Below are 17,405 nucleotides of genomic sequence, written 5' to 3' on the forward strand. Positions count from 1 at the left end.
TCACCCTGAATTCGCCCGAAGCCCAGTTCATTGAGTAGAGTTCGTCGTCGGAAAAAATATGAAAACTAAAATCAACAAACTCATTAAAATTTGTAAAAAGTGCATTAATTTGGTATAAATCAATCAATGAACGGTAAAAGATATTTTTATCAAAATGCAAATGCAAAGTTTTTTTGCGTAGTGCATGCGCGTAACGGAGATAGCAGCAACCCGCTAGTCCGTGGCCCGGACCAAACACAGTGCATTGAAAAGAGACGGGCATAGACGGAGGGTTTCGCTAGAAAAAGAATTATTTTTGTAGCTGCTGCTGCCTTTTGCTTTTGTTTGTGAATATTTAATTTCTACGTACGTTAATAATGTGAACGCGAACTAAACGAACCAAAAAAAAAAAAAGCGCTGCCGAAAAATCTTAATCGAGTGTAACGCAAAGATAATGCATTTAAAAATGATAACAATATGGAAAATTGCCGATTAAATGGCAATAGAAAAAGTAAAAAGAAAAAAAACAAAACCAACAACAAGAGCGAGAGGGGCTTGTAATTTGTGTGAATGTGTTAGTGTGTGTGATTGTGAGTTTGTGTGCGTGCGTGAGAAAAAAAATACAACAACTCAGCCAGGCATTGTATGCTGATGTTGTTGTTGTTGCTGTTAATGTTGTAGGAGACGGCAAAAAAAAAAATTTTCTTTTTAAAGAAAATTAAAGGAACACTTGCTGAAAAGGCAAAGCCCCAGGAAAAGGCTAACACAGCAGTACACACACACACACACACACACATACTCAGACGACTTAGCATATATACAAACAGATGGAAAAACATATACAAAGGGCGCAACGTTAAAAAATTTTTCATACACCAGAGAAGACTAGAAGACGAAAGAGAAGAAGGAGGTGGAGAGAAGAGAAGGCCACTCGGGCCTTCTTAAAATGGATAATACTGCTGGCCAGGTTAGTATCCTCAACCTAGTTGAAACAAAAATTTGACCGGCATGGCTTTTATATGGATAAATAAGAACATCCTTAGTTGAGACTCCAAAAATGTTAATATTTGTTAACTAATGATTGGCTTTTAGTAGCAAAGTTTGTTTACAATTCATTCTGGATAAAATGCATACTTAAAAATTTGATTGAGGCAGTTCTTTTTTTTATTTATCAATTGATATTAATTCAAGCAAAAATCCACAAATATATCTGTTTATTTTTATAATTTTGGTTCTCAGTAATGTTTAGCTTATCTTGTGAAACTAAAGAATATTGATCTAGGTTCCCTCGGCTCCGGTTACTTTCTGATAAAAAAAAAAAAAAAAAACAATAACAATAGATATTCCCAGGCCCTTATTAATTCGCGATTTGTTAAATTGACTTTTAGACCATTGTCGAAAGAGCAGACTAATGATGCTGCTTCTCCAATTCTAATCCAGTAGACCGGAAGTATATGTATGCTTAAATTTTTTTGTCTAATTTGCTTTTTTTATTTTTTTTATTTGTTTTCGCAGTACGTGCGCAAAAAACATGCCTGACATCGATATAGAATAACATTTAAGTAAAGAGTTTCGGTCGACACTTGCTGCTTAGATATATATAATTATATATATATATATATATATAAATGTATATATAGATTAGCTACGATTCCAACAATGAAAACCATAACGCCGGATACCACAAGAGCAGCGACAGCATCGGCGGCAACCACGCCGACGATAATTCCACAAGCTGCACAGCCACTGCAGCATCAGCAGCAACATCAGCAATCGGGTATTGATGTTGCAGCTTCATTGATAATGGAAGCCACAGATCATGTGAATCTTGTGGATGATGATGATAGTGAAAAGGATCCTTTAGCCTTGGAATCATCGTTACCAAGCACCACCACCAATAACAACAAGCATACGCATAGTCTGAGGTAATTTTACATTATTGAAACATTATAAAACAGTTGAAATAATTTGATTCTTCTTTTTTTCTTATATATAGACGTCACCTGCCACGCATTATTGTGAAACCCATTCCACCTGAAAAAAAACCCAGTGAAGATAATGGAACTGCCACAAATCCGCCACCATTAACTGCTATTAATCCTGCTCCTGTTCCTGCATCAACACCAGCTCCTCGTCTGATCAGCAGTCGTCGGATTCAGCAGCAACAACAGGCTAAGGCAGCAGCTGCCGCGGCTGCTGCAGCGGCGGCGGCAGCAGCAGCAGCAACGGCTGCCGCCGCTGCTCAAGCCAATGCGGCAGCTGCTTCATCCACCTCTTCTAATTCCACCTCACCCGCTGGCTCCACAAAAACCGCCTCATCCTCACAGGCATCCACAATGCGTGAAGTTCTGGCCTCTATACCAGGCTTCAGTGTGAAGCCGCGAAGGCGTAGCAATAAAAAATTAACAACTGCCGCGCAAATCGAACAGACCAAGGATGGTAAAATTGATCTAGAGACACCCGATTCCATATTGGCCTCAACCAATCTGAGAGCTTTGCTTAATAAGCAAACGTTCTCCTTGCTGCCGCCAATCTATCAATATAATCTCATACAGCTGTTGCCTAGCGTGGATCGTGAGGCCAGTGAATTTCCAAGCGGTGGCGGAAGCGGTGTAGATCAGCCAAGCACGAGTGGAGGGAATGGCAGCTCCAATTCCAATTCAACGACTCCATTGTCCACAGAGGCCATAAGATTGAGTGCCTCATGTCTGAATAATGAATTCTTTGCCCGTGCCTGCTTAGAATGGCGGGAGAGATTGAGTGAAGGTGAATTTACACCTGAGAATCAATTGAAATTGAAAACGGAACAAGAACGCGAAAAGAATAAATTGGATCCATGGAAATTGAAGCATTTCGAACCCTATTGGGGTGAAAAGAATGCAAAACGTGGTCCCAATATGGGCACGGGAACGGGTGGCAAACTGAAACTGGATACGGTAAAAACTGAGATGAAATTAACAAAAACGACAACAGCCACAAAAATAGTAGAAAAGCAAAAACAAGCAACATGTGATAATGAGACTGAAATGAAATATGATTTGGTAAGCATTAAATCACGATTGAAATGAAATGCAATTGAAACGTTTGTTTATTTTTATTGAATTAAACAAATATTGCAAATTAACGCTATCAGTTTTAGGTTTTGTTTAAACTTTAATTCTGACAAGCTATGTAAGAATATCTTATAAAGATAAATTTTCATTGTTTTGTCCTTTTCTTTGCAGAGCACAAAGTGCACAACTACAACAGCAGCAACCACAACTACAACCAGCAGCAGTAGTGGTAATAGTAGAGGCAATTTAACATCAACTGCCACTAATCCTCAAGCTACTAGCAACACGAGCAATGTTTTAACTGAAAACCAACGACGAATCTTAAAACGTTCCTCCAGTAGTCCTTCGTGCCGGAAACAATCACCATTTACATCAACAAAAACAGCAATAGATACTGATGGAGATGAAACAGATGAATTGCCAAGCACATCGAAGGAGAGTAAATGTCTAAAAATGGAACATGAAGAGCAGAATGAAATTGTTGATTTTAATACTGTTGCCATGTCAGCTGTTCAAATTATGCCCACCGCAGATGTTGTAGATGCAACGGTAACAGTAACACAAGACCAGCAGTTAAATCAACAACAACAACCACTTATCAACAGTACCTGTGATAAAATTGAACCATTAACGACAAAAGCAGCATCAGCGGAAGATATTATTGTTGTTCCCATGGAAGAGGATGACGAGGAAATTGAAGAACTAGCGGCAACATCGTCAGCAACATCCGAAACCGTTCCCATATGCGAGGCTGAAAATAATTTTGTTAATTATTTGCAAAATGCTGAATTACCAGCGGGTATGATTTAAAAATTCATTTTAACCATAATGAGACGGGGAATGAGAATAAACTTAAAACCTTTCAAAACCAGTAAACTTATCGTTGACTAGTCATTAAGCTTAAAAAAAACATTTTAAAATTCTGAAGTCAGTACAAAATTTTGAATCACAATAACCTTGGTGACATCCGTGTCGCTGAAGAAGCAGCCTGTGGCTGTAGAGAATGATTATAGAGCCAATGAATCACATCTTTGATTTGATACAATTAAACTTTATATTACCTTAATCTAATTGCTGCTGCAAACTATTCTTTTTCAGACGTCACCAAAGCGCCTGTGGAAATATCGAATGAAGCCGAAGCAGAGACTGAGGCAGAGGCCGATCCCTCAACATCTACCCATGATTTTGTATTTGCGGATACTATCGACCATGGTGAGATCATTAGCTATAATTAATTAAATGGTTTTAAACATTATTCTGTTAATTTGTAATATTTAATAACCCAAAATAAATTATCATAACTAAACTTTTAATTCAATTTTGCATTCGCGCAGCCTACTTTCATGATCATCAAAGTGCGACTGGCACTATGAATCACAACGCCAGCACATATTACACATCAACATCATCCCCATCATCGTCCTTGTCCACAGCCAAAAGTAATGCATTAAATTACTTATTTGTTTTGATTAATTTCATTTGCTTTACATTTCAGCAGGCATTGCAGCAGGAGGAGCTAGAGGAGCCTTGACTTCAAATTCATCAACAAGAACTGCAACGAGTCAATGTGATAAGCTTGAAGATTCGACTATGCCAATGGCCAGCTCGAGTGTGGGTTTAACGCCAGCCAGTTCCATGGCCTCAACAAGTTTCCCATCATCTTCGTCAACTTCGTCGTCAACGTCTTCATCATCCGTTTCGTTGTCCTCGTGCTCGAGTAGTAATTCCTGTTCGTTGCCAGCCACAGCGATTACTGCATCATCGTCATCAACAATAGCGACACCTCAGTCATTGGCTGCCGATGTTCAGGCTATGCTTTCCACAGTAGCTTCACTGCAACAGCAACAGCAGCAGGAATTGCCCGTGGAATTGAATTCCAATGAAATGTATCAGCATGTTCAACACGATTGGAATTTCGGTGACATTAAACTATTGGCAGCCCAAAGCTCCACTCAAGATGAACAGGAGCATCAGCAACAACACTTAAATCTTATGGATGTAGAAGCCGAAATGATTGGTGAAATGCTGGATGAAAATGATGTAATTCATGAACAGATCGATGACGACGAAGAGGACGAAGTCGAGGAGGAAGACGATGAAATTGTCGAGTGTATCGATGAAGAGCAGCAAGAACAGCAAATAATAGATGCCATTAATGATAGCGACAGTGATGCAGTACGTGATATTGTTGACAAATTACATCAACAGCAACAACAACAACAACAGCAGCAGCAGCACCAACATCATCATCACCAGCATTTGAATCTGCAGGATGTGGTACAGCTAGCTCAACATCCGTTTATGCCGCAGAATCATGTGGAATATGCTAATGAGGTAAGTCGATCTCCCTTCTGGACTGGCCGATGTGCGCCGAAAATGGAATACCGGCAGTCCGGGCAGTAGTGCGTTTATTGCTGTCTAACCCACATACTGGCTGTATCATAAACATCACGTTTTAGTAGCTTATCTTTAGCTAAAACAAACTGGTTGTTTATGCAATAACCGTCTGGTCCCTTCCAAAATATTAGCTCTTATTGGAAGGCGTCATATGAACGATGCGTATCAGCAGAGAACTGAAGATTATTATTTCTCCTATGAATCACAATTTCTCGTGCACTCTTACGATAGGCAACCATGATTCCAGCAACGTCATTAACAACAGGTGCATTGAATGTACAATTTTGCCCTCCAGCTTTTTATCAGGAGTTTTATCAGGATTAAAAACGATAGCGTGAATATCGCTTTGTGCTTGTGTGATTTGAATATTGGTTCGTTTGGCATTGACAGTAGTTAGCCCATTCTATGATTAACTTGGCCTCTCATTTTAAATATAAAACTCTATTGTTGTCCAATTGCATTAGTATTTCCAACCATTTCTATAGCTCCGAACGATATCATCTAAAACCATGAATTGAATGTTCGAATTGACTTGCCAATAAGTAATCCGTTTAGTGGTTCAGGTGGTATATCAATTTCAGATAGTTACACTTTTTCTGACGCACCTGTCATTATTGGTCATTTGTTTGGCGTCTATTCGCTTTGAATCGTTGTAATCTTATAGCTTCTTTGCGTTTAGCTCGTGTATCTGCTAATTCTTCTCGATGCAATTGTGCACTTCTTACACGCAAATCAGTATTTTGATGCTGGATTTGTTCATCGGTTCTTCCGAATCTTATATTTAAAGATCTTTTAGATATACGTGCTCAAATCTACCCATATCACAGTACAAAAAACACTTTAAAGAAAATACTAAATTATATTTTTGTTGTAATGTCAAAAACTTGACAAACATGAAATTATGAAGCAAAAATCCAGGCCTAAGTTATAATGCGCAACCCTTATCAGATGTCAGCCGATTCTCAGACCTACTCTATGCTCAAGAAATTTCATGAGAATCGGTTAAGCCGCTTCTAAATTAGTCGCACACCGTAACGGGAGAATTTTATACATATATGTAGATATAGAAGACAAAAAAAAAAAAAATATGGCTTAATACACATACATACATATATATGTATCTATATTAAGTATGCAATTTTATAATACCCCCTGCAAATTCAAGAGCATAATGAGCAGGGCCTTGTTTTCGTCAAAATGTTAATGTCAACGTTAAAGTATCTAACATCTTCTCATTTTTATTTTTTTCAGGAAATGTTGTGCGATGCTGTGCCCATGTCGGCGGCTGATATGGAAGTATCTAGTACTGTTATCACCAATAGCAGCAATAGTAATGATAGTAGCAACAATTTGAGTCTCTGTAGTAGTAGTAGTCTGAGTCTCAATCAATTGTCGCAGCAGTCTCAAAGTCAACAGCTGCAGGCTCCGCATCAGCCAACGCAAACGGCGGGAACTGTACCACCGCAGCAGCAACAGCGACAAATTCTGGTAGATTCCAATGGGCAAATCATAGGCAACTTTTTGCTACAACAGCAGCAACAACAACAACGCCAGCAGCAGCAACAACATCAGCAACAACAGCAGCAGCAACAATTATTACAACAATTAACATTGCAGGCGGCAGCCGCGCAACAACAGCAACAGCAGCAAGCGTCTTGCAGCGCCTTGACCAAATCTATGCCGGTAGCGCTAAGGAATGGAGGACAACCACAGTTTTTGTCACCGAATCTGTTGGCACAACAACAACAACAACAACAGCAATTGGAACAGCAGCAGCAACAACAACAGCAGCAGCAACAACAACAACAACAAAAGCAGCAACAATTGCAACAATTTGCACTGCAACAGGCTCAATTGCATCAACGACAATTATTAGCTCAAGCTGCCAACAATAATCTATTACAGCAACAGCAACAACACCAGCAGCAACAACACCAGCAGCAACAACAACAGAGTGTTGTGCCGGGAGCAACACAAGCTAAATTTATTGCAAAACCTTTAAATATAATTTCCATGACGCGACCCACCAACAATTCATCATCGCCAACAACAGTGGCAACAACAGCTCAGCAATCAACAACAACCACAATTCCGTCCGTTTATGCCAATGTTGTAGCTGTGACAGCTGCCCAACAACAACAGCAACAACCACAGGCAGCATCAATTGTTGCCGCTGCTGCTCTCCAGCCACAACAGCAACAGACAACTTTAAATCACAATAGCAATGTGCAGCAACAACAACAACAACAAATGTCACCACAATTATCCAATGTGCTAACAATGAAAACGTTGCCTCCATCGGGAATACCGACAACCATTGCCCAACAGAGATTGCAACCAAAAATGCCCACAGGTAAAGGGCGCAAGGCCACCAATAATCGTTTACCACCAGGGGCTGTGAATCTCGAACGAAGTTATCAAATCTGCCAGGCTGTCATACAAAATAGTCCAAATCGTGAGAATCTTAAGGCTCAGTTGCGTCCCCCAGCAGCCATACTTAGTCAGCAGCATCAACAGAACCAACAGTCGGTGACAACCAACACCCCTAATACCGTGACGCAACCAGGAGCAGTGCAGAGCGTTTCCCTTAATGTTTCCAGCGTGGCAGCCGCACCCATGTCCAGTATGACTACAGCCAGTGGCAGTGTGGTAACCGCTGCGGTTGCACCTCCGCCACCGCCACCACCACAAAATCTTTTAAAGCAAGAGGAATTACTGGTGACGGGAGCTGCTGCTGGCACGGCGGGCACTTTGCCCTCTGGTTTACCGCCAAACGTCCACGTCGGAGTGGGCCGACCTGGTGTATATAAAGTGATTGGTCCACGTATGAGTGGATTTCCTCGTAAGAAATATGTGCAAAGGAAACCTTCTCCCACAACGCTGATACGACATGTATTTACCGCTGGTCCCGGAGTGGCCAATTCAGGAAATCCCACAAATCAGCCAATGCAACAATCGGCAGGGCCACCAAATCAACCTCAGGCCGAACAGATGCTGCATCAGAATGGCAGTGGCCAGTATGTGTTGGTACATCGCGCTAATGTGGGAGCTGCGGACAATCAGGCGCCTAGAGCTTCTAGTGCCCCACCATTGCATCAGAATCAGGTGAGTAGGGCATAAGATTATCCACTCTAGAGTCGAAACTAAATAATGATTTGAAATTTGTTTTTAGTTTGTCACTGTGCAAAATCCATTGCATAGCCTCAATGGTCTACCAATGGGCGGACGCGGGCGTCCAGCTTCGGTGGATAATACAACAGTTGGTGGCAACTTGGTGTCAACTATTGCGGCCAGTACTGATGCAGGGACAATGCATCATACTCACAATAATAATAATCATCATCATTCTCAAAATCAGAATCAGAATAATCATCATCATCATCATCCTTCTTCTTCTCATCATCATCATGAGCTACAGCCGCAACCACCAACACAGCTGAACAATGTTAATGTGAACGCAGCCGCGAATATTGTGCGGCGCAATATCGCTGCAGGTAAATTGGTGTATTATTAGTGCTTAGCGAGGTACGTCTTTCAAATCACCAAACGCAAATCTTTACATTTGATCCATCATTCAAACTCAAACACCATTAATTGGCACGTAAAATCATTAATTTGTTGAATATATATAGATTTGTTAGATTTACCTTACAAACGTATGCGTTTTAAGTTTGGCAAAGTAATATGTATAGTATAATTATTTTACTCGATGATGTTCTCTTATATATAGTATAACTAATATATAATTGCATGTCTTCTTTTTGGAGAGATTATTCAAGACCCGAATTATGAATGAATTCGTCCAAAGAGAAAAACTTTATTATTTTTTAGAAGTATTAATTTTTTTTTTCTTTTTTCTGTTAGTAAGTATGCAATTTATTGAACATATTAAAAAAAACAAAACTAATTTAAAAATATAATTCCAAAATAGGTACCAATATAAGTTATATCGATGGCGGCAGTAATAATAATCCCTCAACTGCTCTAATGGAAGCCGGCAATAACTACATAGTGACCACAACTACAGCAGCTCAATCCCCAGCACCGCCAGCAACGAATCACCACCAGCCACAAGTACAGCAGCAGCCACAACAACAACAACAATCAACGCAGCAACACCCTTTACTACAACAATTGCATCAGACTGGTGAAAATACACCGCCCGGAAATGAGGCCACACCAACTGCAGCAGCAGCAAACAATTGTGCCTGTTCATTGAACGCAATGGTCATCTGTCAGCAATGTGGAGCATTTTGTCATGACGATTGCATCAGTGCAGCCAAATTATGTGTGTCCTGTGTGATTAGATGAAAGCTGAGCCTTATTGCAGAGAAGGCGGCAGACGTAAGTGGATAACGTATTATAGTCATAAACATAACTACATACTTACCTACCTACGAACAAGCATACATACATGCATACATACATATGTACTACATGCACATATAGAGGTATTGATTAACCGATTGATGTATTGTAGTTGTCTGCAATAGCAATCGAGTTAGTTAGTTTAGAAAAAAAAATGTAGTAAAAGAACATCTAATTGATTTTCAAAAACATCTCACATTCAAGTGAACTCTTCGGCTCACCGAAGTTAACATATATCTTTGTAGTCTATTATTGACTAAATTAGTTATTGAACCCGACATTAGGTTTTAGCTTTGACGTCTCCTCCTACTGACTTTGACTTTTAATTAAATGTAAAGTGTCTGTTGATTGTTTACCTAACCCCACTGATAGAAAATGTTGGCCAACTTTGGTATATTAATTGTTTGTTCTAGCCCATTATACTGGACTACAGTAGAACTTCCTCTATGTCTATAAGGCGTGGTCTTGAAGCAAGATAGGCATTCAACAGATTGTCTTGAAGTGCAAATTCTTTTTAAATTTTCAAAATTTTTGGAAAAAAAGTTTTTCAAATTAACATATATGTAAAATATTAAACCAGTTTTAATTGGCTTTAGAAAGGGCTTCTTACAGTTTTGTAATCTTCTGGCCAGAGATAAATAAATAGGCCGGTTTACAATTGCAATTCAGGCTTATGTCGTTAGCATTTCGCCTACAATTTTAAAAACTAAATCTCGGCCCCGAGTTCATGTTATTTCACTGACCAAAACTATTAAAATTTTTAAAATAGAATATTTTAGATTTGGATTTCTGATTGTAAATGTTTGAAACTGCAAGGATATAAAAGATTAATGATTGAACTCGAAATGTTTTATAAACTAGACTTATGTATGTATGTACAATAAAAACAAACAGAACAGAACAAAAATTATAAAAACAAACCAATACAACGCAAGTGCAGAGGCTTACGCATATACCGAGACACAGACAAAGACACACACACATACAGACATTAAAAAGTATACTTATATATATATATATAAATATATTAAAAATCCTGGTAAAGTTAAGATAACTTGCGTAACTCTTTACACTTTTTGTATAAACCATAAGTATGGCAAATCGAAAGCTTATAAAATGAAAGCAAGTGTTGTGTATTGTGTGCTTGTTGCATATCCCTTAAGATACTCGTTGTTTTTTTTGTGATTGTTTAAGGATATTTACAAGCACACTAAAAAATAAAGAAACAAAAAAAAGCATTAACAAAAAATGAAAAAAAAAAAAATGAACAATAGAAAACACTCTCATATATAAATGCAAAGAAAGGCAGCATAAAATGGAAAAAAAAACTATTGTAAATATTTATGTTCAAACTGTAATTTATATAAAATACACACAAACAACAAAAACAAAGCAACATTTAAATCTTAGGTTAACTATAAATATATATATATACGTATATATATTTTTATAATTTATCAATGCATATGCATTAAACGAATTGGTTTAAACTTCTTAAATCTATAAAAATATATATGTAATTCTACTTTTACTGTGTAATGTGTAAGACATAATTGTAAGCTTATTGTAATTTTGTCATGTCGAAAACGCTTAGGTTTGTAATTTCGTAATTTGCTAATTTAAGTTTAGTATTCTCCACCAGACACACACATAATATAACTCACACTTACAAACACACACACACAAACATAAACTTATTTAGCATATAGCAATAAACATATATATATGCATATATATATATAAATTCACATTAAAGCTTTTCCAAGCAGAAGATTAAAGTACATTAAGTTAAAAACAAGAAAAAAAAAAGAAAAACTGTTGATAAAATACAATGCAAAATTTAATGATTAATTATAATGAACAGCAACAACAACTACAAAGGTAAATCTATATGAACTATAGTAACTAAAACTGCAAAATCTAAAGAACAACAACAACAAAAAAAAAAACAACTTAAACGAAAAACAATTCAAAAGAAAATCGAAAACCAGTCTAAAACAAAAATAAAATTTTGCTCCTAGATGCACTCACCGCAAAATTAACCAATAAATAAACATTATTATTAATAAATTTGAGAAAAAAAAAACCATTAAATACCAATAAGCAGTGTTTTGATTGTTTGCTAAAAGATTTTCAGTTTGCTTAGTCGAAATGATGAAAGAAATTTTTTAAACGTTTTTTTTTTTTTATGTTTTTATATTTGAAAACTTTGAATAACTTGTCTTGTACAAATGAATATTTCTAAATGTTAGAAATTTTTAAATTGGACATCCAGTCTTTTACTATCTGAAGTTCAGCCATTAAGCTCTAATATCCTTGTAGTGCTTTTTATCACCATCTTGATCCAATTTGATCGAATAGCTGCCAATTAAAGAGCCCTGTACATCGGCCTGACCCTCTGGGTTAAATTGGGGACCTTCGCCGATTGGCTGTGTATCCTCCTTGACAACTCGATAGCCGTTCTCATCGGCCTCATAGTGGACAGTGCGTTTAACAAAGCCATCACTGTAGCTATATGAACCCGTCACTTTACTTCCATCGCGAGTCTCTTCACGGGTAATTTGCCCACCGTTAATTTGATCTTCAATTTTATTTTCGAAACTGTACTTAGCATTTTCGTTTTGGTACCTCTCTATTTCTTCCGCTGATGTGGGCTGTGAAATTTATAACAAAATAGTTTTAAAAAATTATTCCGAAAAAACAAAAATCTATTGATATTCCTAATCCACATAAGAAACCACACAAAGTCTTGAGGCAAAATTATATGAATTAGTGGACACATCAGAGAGCATTAAATCTGTATATTGCTTGATTCATACATTTTAAAAGATTTTTCTGAACACTATTAAGGTTTTTAATAAAGATCCTTATCAAATATAGTTCACTAGTTTAAACAAAATTTTTATTTGTGCCCAATTTAGTTTTGTTTTTGAAATGAAGTGTTTCAATGAATTTCTGTTGCACAATTTACACATTTGACTTTATAATCGCTTTTAAAGTCCTTCGGTTTGTTAGTTATCCTGATTTCAGATGTGTAAGGAAGTTGATTATAATTTCACTATAATATTTTTTTTTTCACTCACAGATTCAGTTTGAGCTAAGGCCACGGCGACCAACAGACTGGCAACAAAAAGAAATTTCAACATTTTGTGTGTTGGTTTTGTTTTCGCGTTTATAATTTGATTGATTTAGCTACTCGCACGGTTAGTTGAGTTTATGGTATGGCTAAGTTGAATGCCGAAGTTGGTCTTTTATATCAAATTCGGAAACCGGCCATGCACACTGCGTCTGGTTTGGTTTTAAATAATTTTATTGTAAAAAATTCGTTTGCTTTTGTTGTTGTTTAGGGTTTTTCTGTTAGTCGTTTAACATCTTCGACAAATACTCGTCAGTCAGCCAGTCAGCCAGCAGAGTCGTCGTCATCTCTTTCGCAATGCTTAGATGGAACTGAGGGGAGAGGGGACTGGTGCCAAGCCAGAAATGAGAAGACAAGCGAAGATCGAACTAGAGCAGATACGCATCATTGCATAATCTTATGCCGATTCAAGGTCGTGGTAGTTAACCAAACTGGTTTATTAATTTCATGTCCCCAAAATAAATTTAAGATATTAATTTAATTGGAAAACACACAGGTTTTTTTTATCTGAAGAAGAATTTAAATTTACTGATACACACAGAGCATAGATATGGATTAATTTGCCGGCTCTGGTGGTTAGTAACCTTTAATCTGTATCCAAAGTTAATATCGAATAATCCTTATAAGAGGGTGAATAGCTGGTTCTTCAAGCTCAAAGCCTATTGGCAAAATAATATAGTTTACAAGTTTAATTATTAATTTTAGATAAAAGGAAACTTGGTGTCTCACCGCACACTAACGTATATTTGAATTAGAAAAAATATATTTGTGATTTTTTATTTTTATTATTTGTATTTTATTTATTGGATTTGTGTGTATGTGTTTTGAGTGTGATGAGGAGAAAATACAAGATGGCTTCTTAGTGTATGTAGTTTTACTTTCTTGTTTTTAAATGATTTTACGATGTATTCAGTCCATTTCTAAATGTTAGAAATCATCTATGCACCAAAGAAAAAAAACGAGCCGATTTAAGCTCTAACATCTTTGTAATGCTTCTCGTCATCATCTCGATCCAATTTGATTGAATAGCTGCCAATCAAAGAGCCCTGTACATCGGCCTGACCCTCTGGATTGAAGCGGGGTCCTTCGCCGATTTCCTGGGTATCCTCCTTGACAACTCTATAGCCATTCTCATCGGCCTCATAGTGTACGGTGCGCTTAACAAAGCCATCACTGTAGCTATATGAACCCTTCACTTTGTGGCCATCGCGTGTCTCTTCACGGGCAATCATGCCATCGTTAATATCATCTATAATTTCACTATTGAAATTGTATTGTGCGCTCTCATTCTGTTTTCTTTCCAATTCTTCTTCCTCAGGTGTGAGCTGTGAAAACCATAAAAAATTTTGCAATCGTCAATTAACATACAAATCTTGGTTTTGTAATATTTTTTAGAGTCGATATCGATAACGGTTAATTAAACATTGTGCATACTAATTAAAACCTATTTCGTATGTAAAACAAGTTTTCAAATGAACTGAGTAAGAATATTGTGCTCTTTGCATGACTCAGGTACTTTGAGAAAGAAGATGAAGCAACTTAAATGGTCACGAAACTCTTCGACTTCGAAATACCCTTTGATTAGGCCTTACAAACTGTGTATACCTAGATAAATGAATCTTGCGTTTTGGAATAAATAATATTCCTTTTTTTCTTGGCATCTTCTTGAAAGCATTTACAACGACTGTAGGCAAAAAATTTAAACAAAATATGTTTTTAATTTTGCTTTTTTCAGAGGTTTGATCTAATGTAAAACCTTTTCTTTAGGTGAGTTATTTCAAGACAAGGAATTAAGGATTAGGAAGTTGAGTAACACAACTCCTAAAGATAATTGTCTGAACGGTTCTGAACTGTTAGAATCTACTCTTTATTCTTTGGAAAAGTAACAGGTATTAAAAAAAACAAGTGACTATACACTTTGTTGAGGATTTTTGACACTGACGTCTGTTCAATTCAATTTGTCTTGCTTACTTGATGATGAATGCACGAACGGAAATAGTTATTGAAAGATATGCCAATGTAGTTGAGGTGCATGGGGCAACTCTATTAAGTTTTGTAAATACCCTACTTACTGTTAAAGGGATAATTGTGATATTGAGATCGGAAGATAATCTAAACTGGACGTGTAGTTTTTCTAGCTTGCCTTACTCATATCTTATATCATTTTGCTGACAATATTTATATGGTTTAGGGCCAAATTATTTCAATTTCCTTTGGGGGGTTCTCTATAGCGTCTTTGGTTATCGGTATTACCTGGTAATATGCAAAATACAGAGATAAATTGATAAATGTCGCGCAGTTGTTGGGCGGGTAACGTTTGAGACTGTTTTTTTGTTTCCGTTTTTATATTTTTGTTTTTCTCTTTTATTTTTTTTTTTTTTTTTTGTTTAATATCACGAGGCAAGGCATAAAGTAAAGGCAAAACTTGTTCAGGCTCTAGGCATACATATAAAGCTCGATCCACGCCAGTCGGTCTTGAATTTAACAACGAAGCGGACGTTCAACTGTTCAAAGACAAATACAAATACCAACAATTTCAATAGAAAGAAATCATGGGTAGGTTCACATAGTTTGCTTAAAAGAAAATGCGGAAATCTGACAATTGAAAAGCGTTTCTCTATCTCTTTTTTTCACGGTCTTTCACCAACGATTTGTAGTTAAACTGAGTTTCGTTTTACTACTAATTGGAGCCTGTATGTTTGTGGGCTCCACATGGGCAGCCAGCGGTAGGTCTTCTCCTGAATTTTTGATCTAAAGTTGAGACTAGAGTTTGTTATGAGTTTAATTTTATATTCAAAAGATTGCCCCGCCTCGAGTAAAGTTCAGAATTGTACACCAAAATGCTTGCATGACAGCGAATGCAGTGCCATAGGTGGAAAATGTTGCCCAAATCTCTGCAATGGACGCAGCTGTGCTCAACCTAATCTATTGGGCAACTCTGGAGGTGATAAATCGCCATTCGGCGATAAGTATTGTAAGTATAGCAGAAGATCTTGAAGATGATGGAGAAGATTCTCGACAATTCACATGTGTTTTCTCTTCCCTCCCCTAGCTGGATCCAGTGGCAGTTATTGTGGCAATGTGAAATGTGGCAGCTTTGAGAAATGTGAAACTGATCGCAGCACCAAACGGCCAAAATGTGTGCGATCTTAAGGGAAGATTTCTAAGTGCAGCTTAAATAAAGTATCTTTTACACTTGAATCGATCAATCTTTGGGGAAGAACGTTTCACCATATCTATATATATATATTTATCACTCACGGGTGCAGCTAAGGCCACAACGACCAGCAGACTGGCGATCAATGCGAATTTGAACATTTTTCTTTTGGTTTTTGGCTGGCGTTTTCTTTTATTTTCAGTTAACAAAGCTCTTTGCACTGCAAGTAAAGTTGGTACTATGGCTCGTTGGCTGCCTGGTAGTCGGTCTTTTATATCGCACTTGAAGTTGCGGCGGCGTCGTCCCATATCTGGTTTTTTGGTTTTGGCTTTGGCATTTTTTTTTTTTTTTTTTTTTTAGTTTCTTCAGTTGGCTTTTAACAGTTTATTTTATTTTTTTTTTTGGTTTGTTTATTTTTCTGACAACTGGCGAAGAGGTTTTTCACTTTCAATACCCTGTAGTCATAGAAGTAAAGGGTTCATTCACATGATGGGAAATCTATTTCCCCTAATGCATCATTAGTTTAGATGCTTCATCTAATATTCAATTACCAATTACTTTGTTAAGTTGTTAAAGTGGCAAAGAGTGTTGCCTGTTCGGTCTGGATCGACCTGACTATGGGATGATTCGTTTAACTCTTTTCGGAACACCTAAAATAAGAGGATCGAATCAGTTGTACATACGCATTGCGTAACATCCAGTGAAGAGACCCAAGGTCAGTTGGTCAACAACCAGTTTATTGGTTACAATTTAGTTCAGTTTCAGTTCACTATCCGTTGACGTACTCTGGACCCCATTAAAAAAAACACACACAAAACACAAAAAAACAAAAAAGAAAATAAACCTGCACTTTACTTTTTTGCTTTTTGTTTTTATTATTTTCTTTGGGTCCCTCTACTTACTACTCTTCTGTAATATTTCGGTCATCTTATGTAATTTATGTGAAGTTTTGTGCAAATTGAAAGCTTCGATTGTTTTGTTTTGTCTTTTTTTTTCCTTCTCGTATATTTTTGTTGTACTACTTTTCATTTCTTTTTGCGGTTACGAGGAAGTAAGCGGAGCATTACGTTGTTATGTGTGTGTTTGGGGCACAGGCACAAAGGCACTGGGCACCCTTTTTGGTTAACAACTCAACAGCCAACAGCTGAGGATTGACGACCATGGCTGGGTCTGGAGTGAACTGCAATCAAATTATTTACTATGGGTAACGGATGGAATTTTTTTTTTTATTTGGCATTTGAAATTTTTGCATTGCATCAATTTTAATTTTGACTTTTAAGTTGAATTCATTTAATTTGGAGATTATAAATTTAAT

At 37.1% G+C, this 17,405-nt stretch overlaps 4 protein-coding genes across 8 annotated transcripts; 2 read left to right on the forward strand and 2 right to left on the reverse strand.

Moving 5' to 3' along the window:
- Positions 1 to 17: 17 nt before the first annotated feature.
- On the forward strand, positions 18 to 11,545 carry Asx (Additional sex combs). Of its 5 annotated transcripts, none has more exons than XM_068289149.1 (10): positions 18 to 946; positions 1,495 to 1,904; positions 1,976 to 3,020; positions 3,204 to 3,831; positions 4,131 to 4,244; positions 4,367 to 4,471; positions 4,528 to 5,366; positions 6,681 to 8,534; positions 8,602 to 8,954; positions 9,361 to 9,500. In XM_068289149.1, the coding sequence occupies exons 2-9, from the start codon at positions 1,639 to 1,641 to the stop codon at positions 8,941 to 8,943; spliced, it is 5,193 nt and encodes a 1,730-aa protein (XP_068145250.1). In that variant the 5' UTR covers positions 18 to 946; positions 1,495 to 1,638; the 3' UTR covers positions 8,944 to 8,954; positions 9,361 to 9,500. The 5 variants fall into 5 exon arrangements, with proteins under 5 accessions (XP_068145250.1, XP_068145245.1, XP_068145246.1 ...); XM_068289144.1 differs by having other exon boundaries at positions 20 to 946; positions 8,602 to 8,923; positions 9,361 to 11,545; XM_068289145.1 differs by having other exon boundaries at positions 20 to 946; positions 4,531 to 5,366; positions 8,602 to 8,923; positions 9,361 to 11,545.
- Positions 11,546 to 12,097: 552 nt separating this feature from the next.
- On the reverse strand, positions 12,098 to 12,943 carry LOC137578174 (cuticle protein 7-like). Its single transcript, XM_068291824.1, has 2 exons — positions 12,881 to 12,943; positions 12,098 to 12,451 (listed from the first exon to the last, which is right to left on the reverse strand). The coding sequence occupies exons 1-2, from the start codon at positions 12,941 to 12,943 to the stop codon at positions 12,098 to 12,100; spliced, it is 417 nt and encodes a 138-aa protein (XP_068147925.1).
- A 762-nt stretch (positions 12,944 to 13,705) lies between these two features.
- Positions 13,706 to 16,286, reverse strand: LOC137577226 (larval cuticle protein A3A-like). The gene is made up of 2 exons (XM_068290630.1): positions 16,195 to 16,286; positions 13,706 to 14,258 (listed from the first exon to the last, which is right to left on the reverse strand). The coding sequence occupies exons 1-2, from the start codon at positions 16,249 to 16,251 to the stop codon at positions 13,902 to 13,904; spliced, it is 414 nt and encodes a 137-aa protein (XP_068146731.1). The 5' UTR covers positions 16,252 to 16,286; the 3' UTR covers positions 13,706 to 13,901.
- On the forward strand, positions 15,349 to 16,134 carry LOC137577227 (waprin-Thr1). The gene is made up of 4 exons (XM_068290632.1): positions 15,349 to 15,489; positions 15,591 to 15,659; positions 15,734 to 15,907; positions 15,986 to 16,134. Exons 1-4 carry the CDS (start codon positions 15,486 to 15,488, stop codon positions 16,084 to 16,086), a joined length of 348 nt encoding a protein of 115 aa, XP_068146733.1. The 5' UTR covers positions 15,349 to 15,485; the 3' UTR covers positions 16,087 to 16,134.
- Positions 16,287 to 17,405: the final 1,119 nt, after the last annotated feature.

The sequence above is a fragment of the Drosophila tropicalis genome, unplaced genomic scaffold (genome assembly GCF_018151085.1).
Source record: "Drosophila tropicalis isolate 14030-0801.00 unplaced genomic scaffold, ASM1815108v1 contig_593, whole genome shotgun sequence".
NCBI lineage: Eukaryota > Metazoa > Arthropoda > Insecta > Diptera > Drosophilidae > Drosophila > Drosophila tropicalis.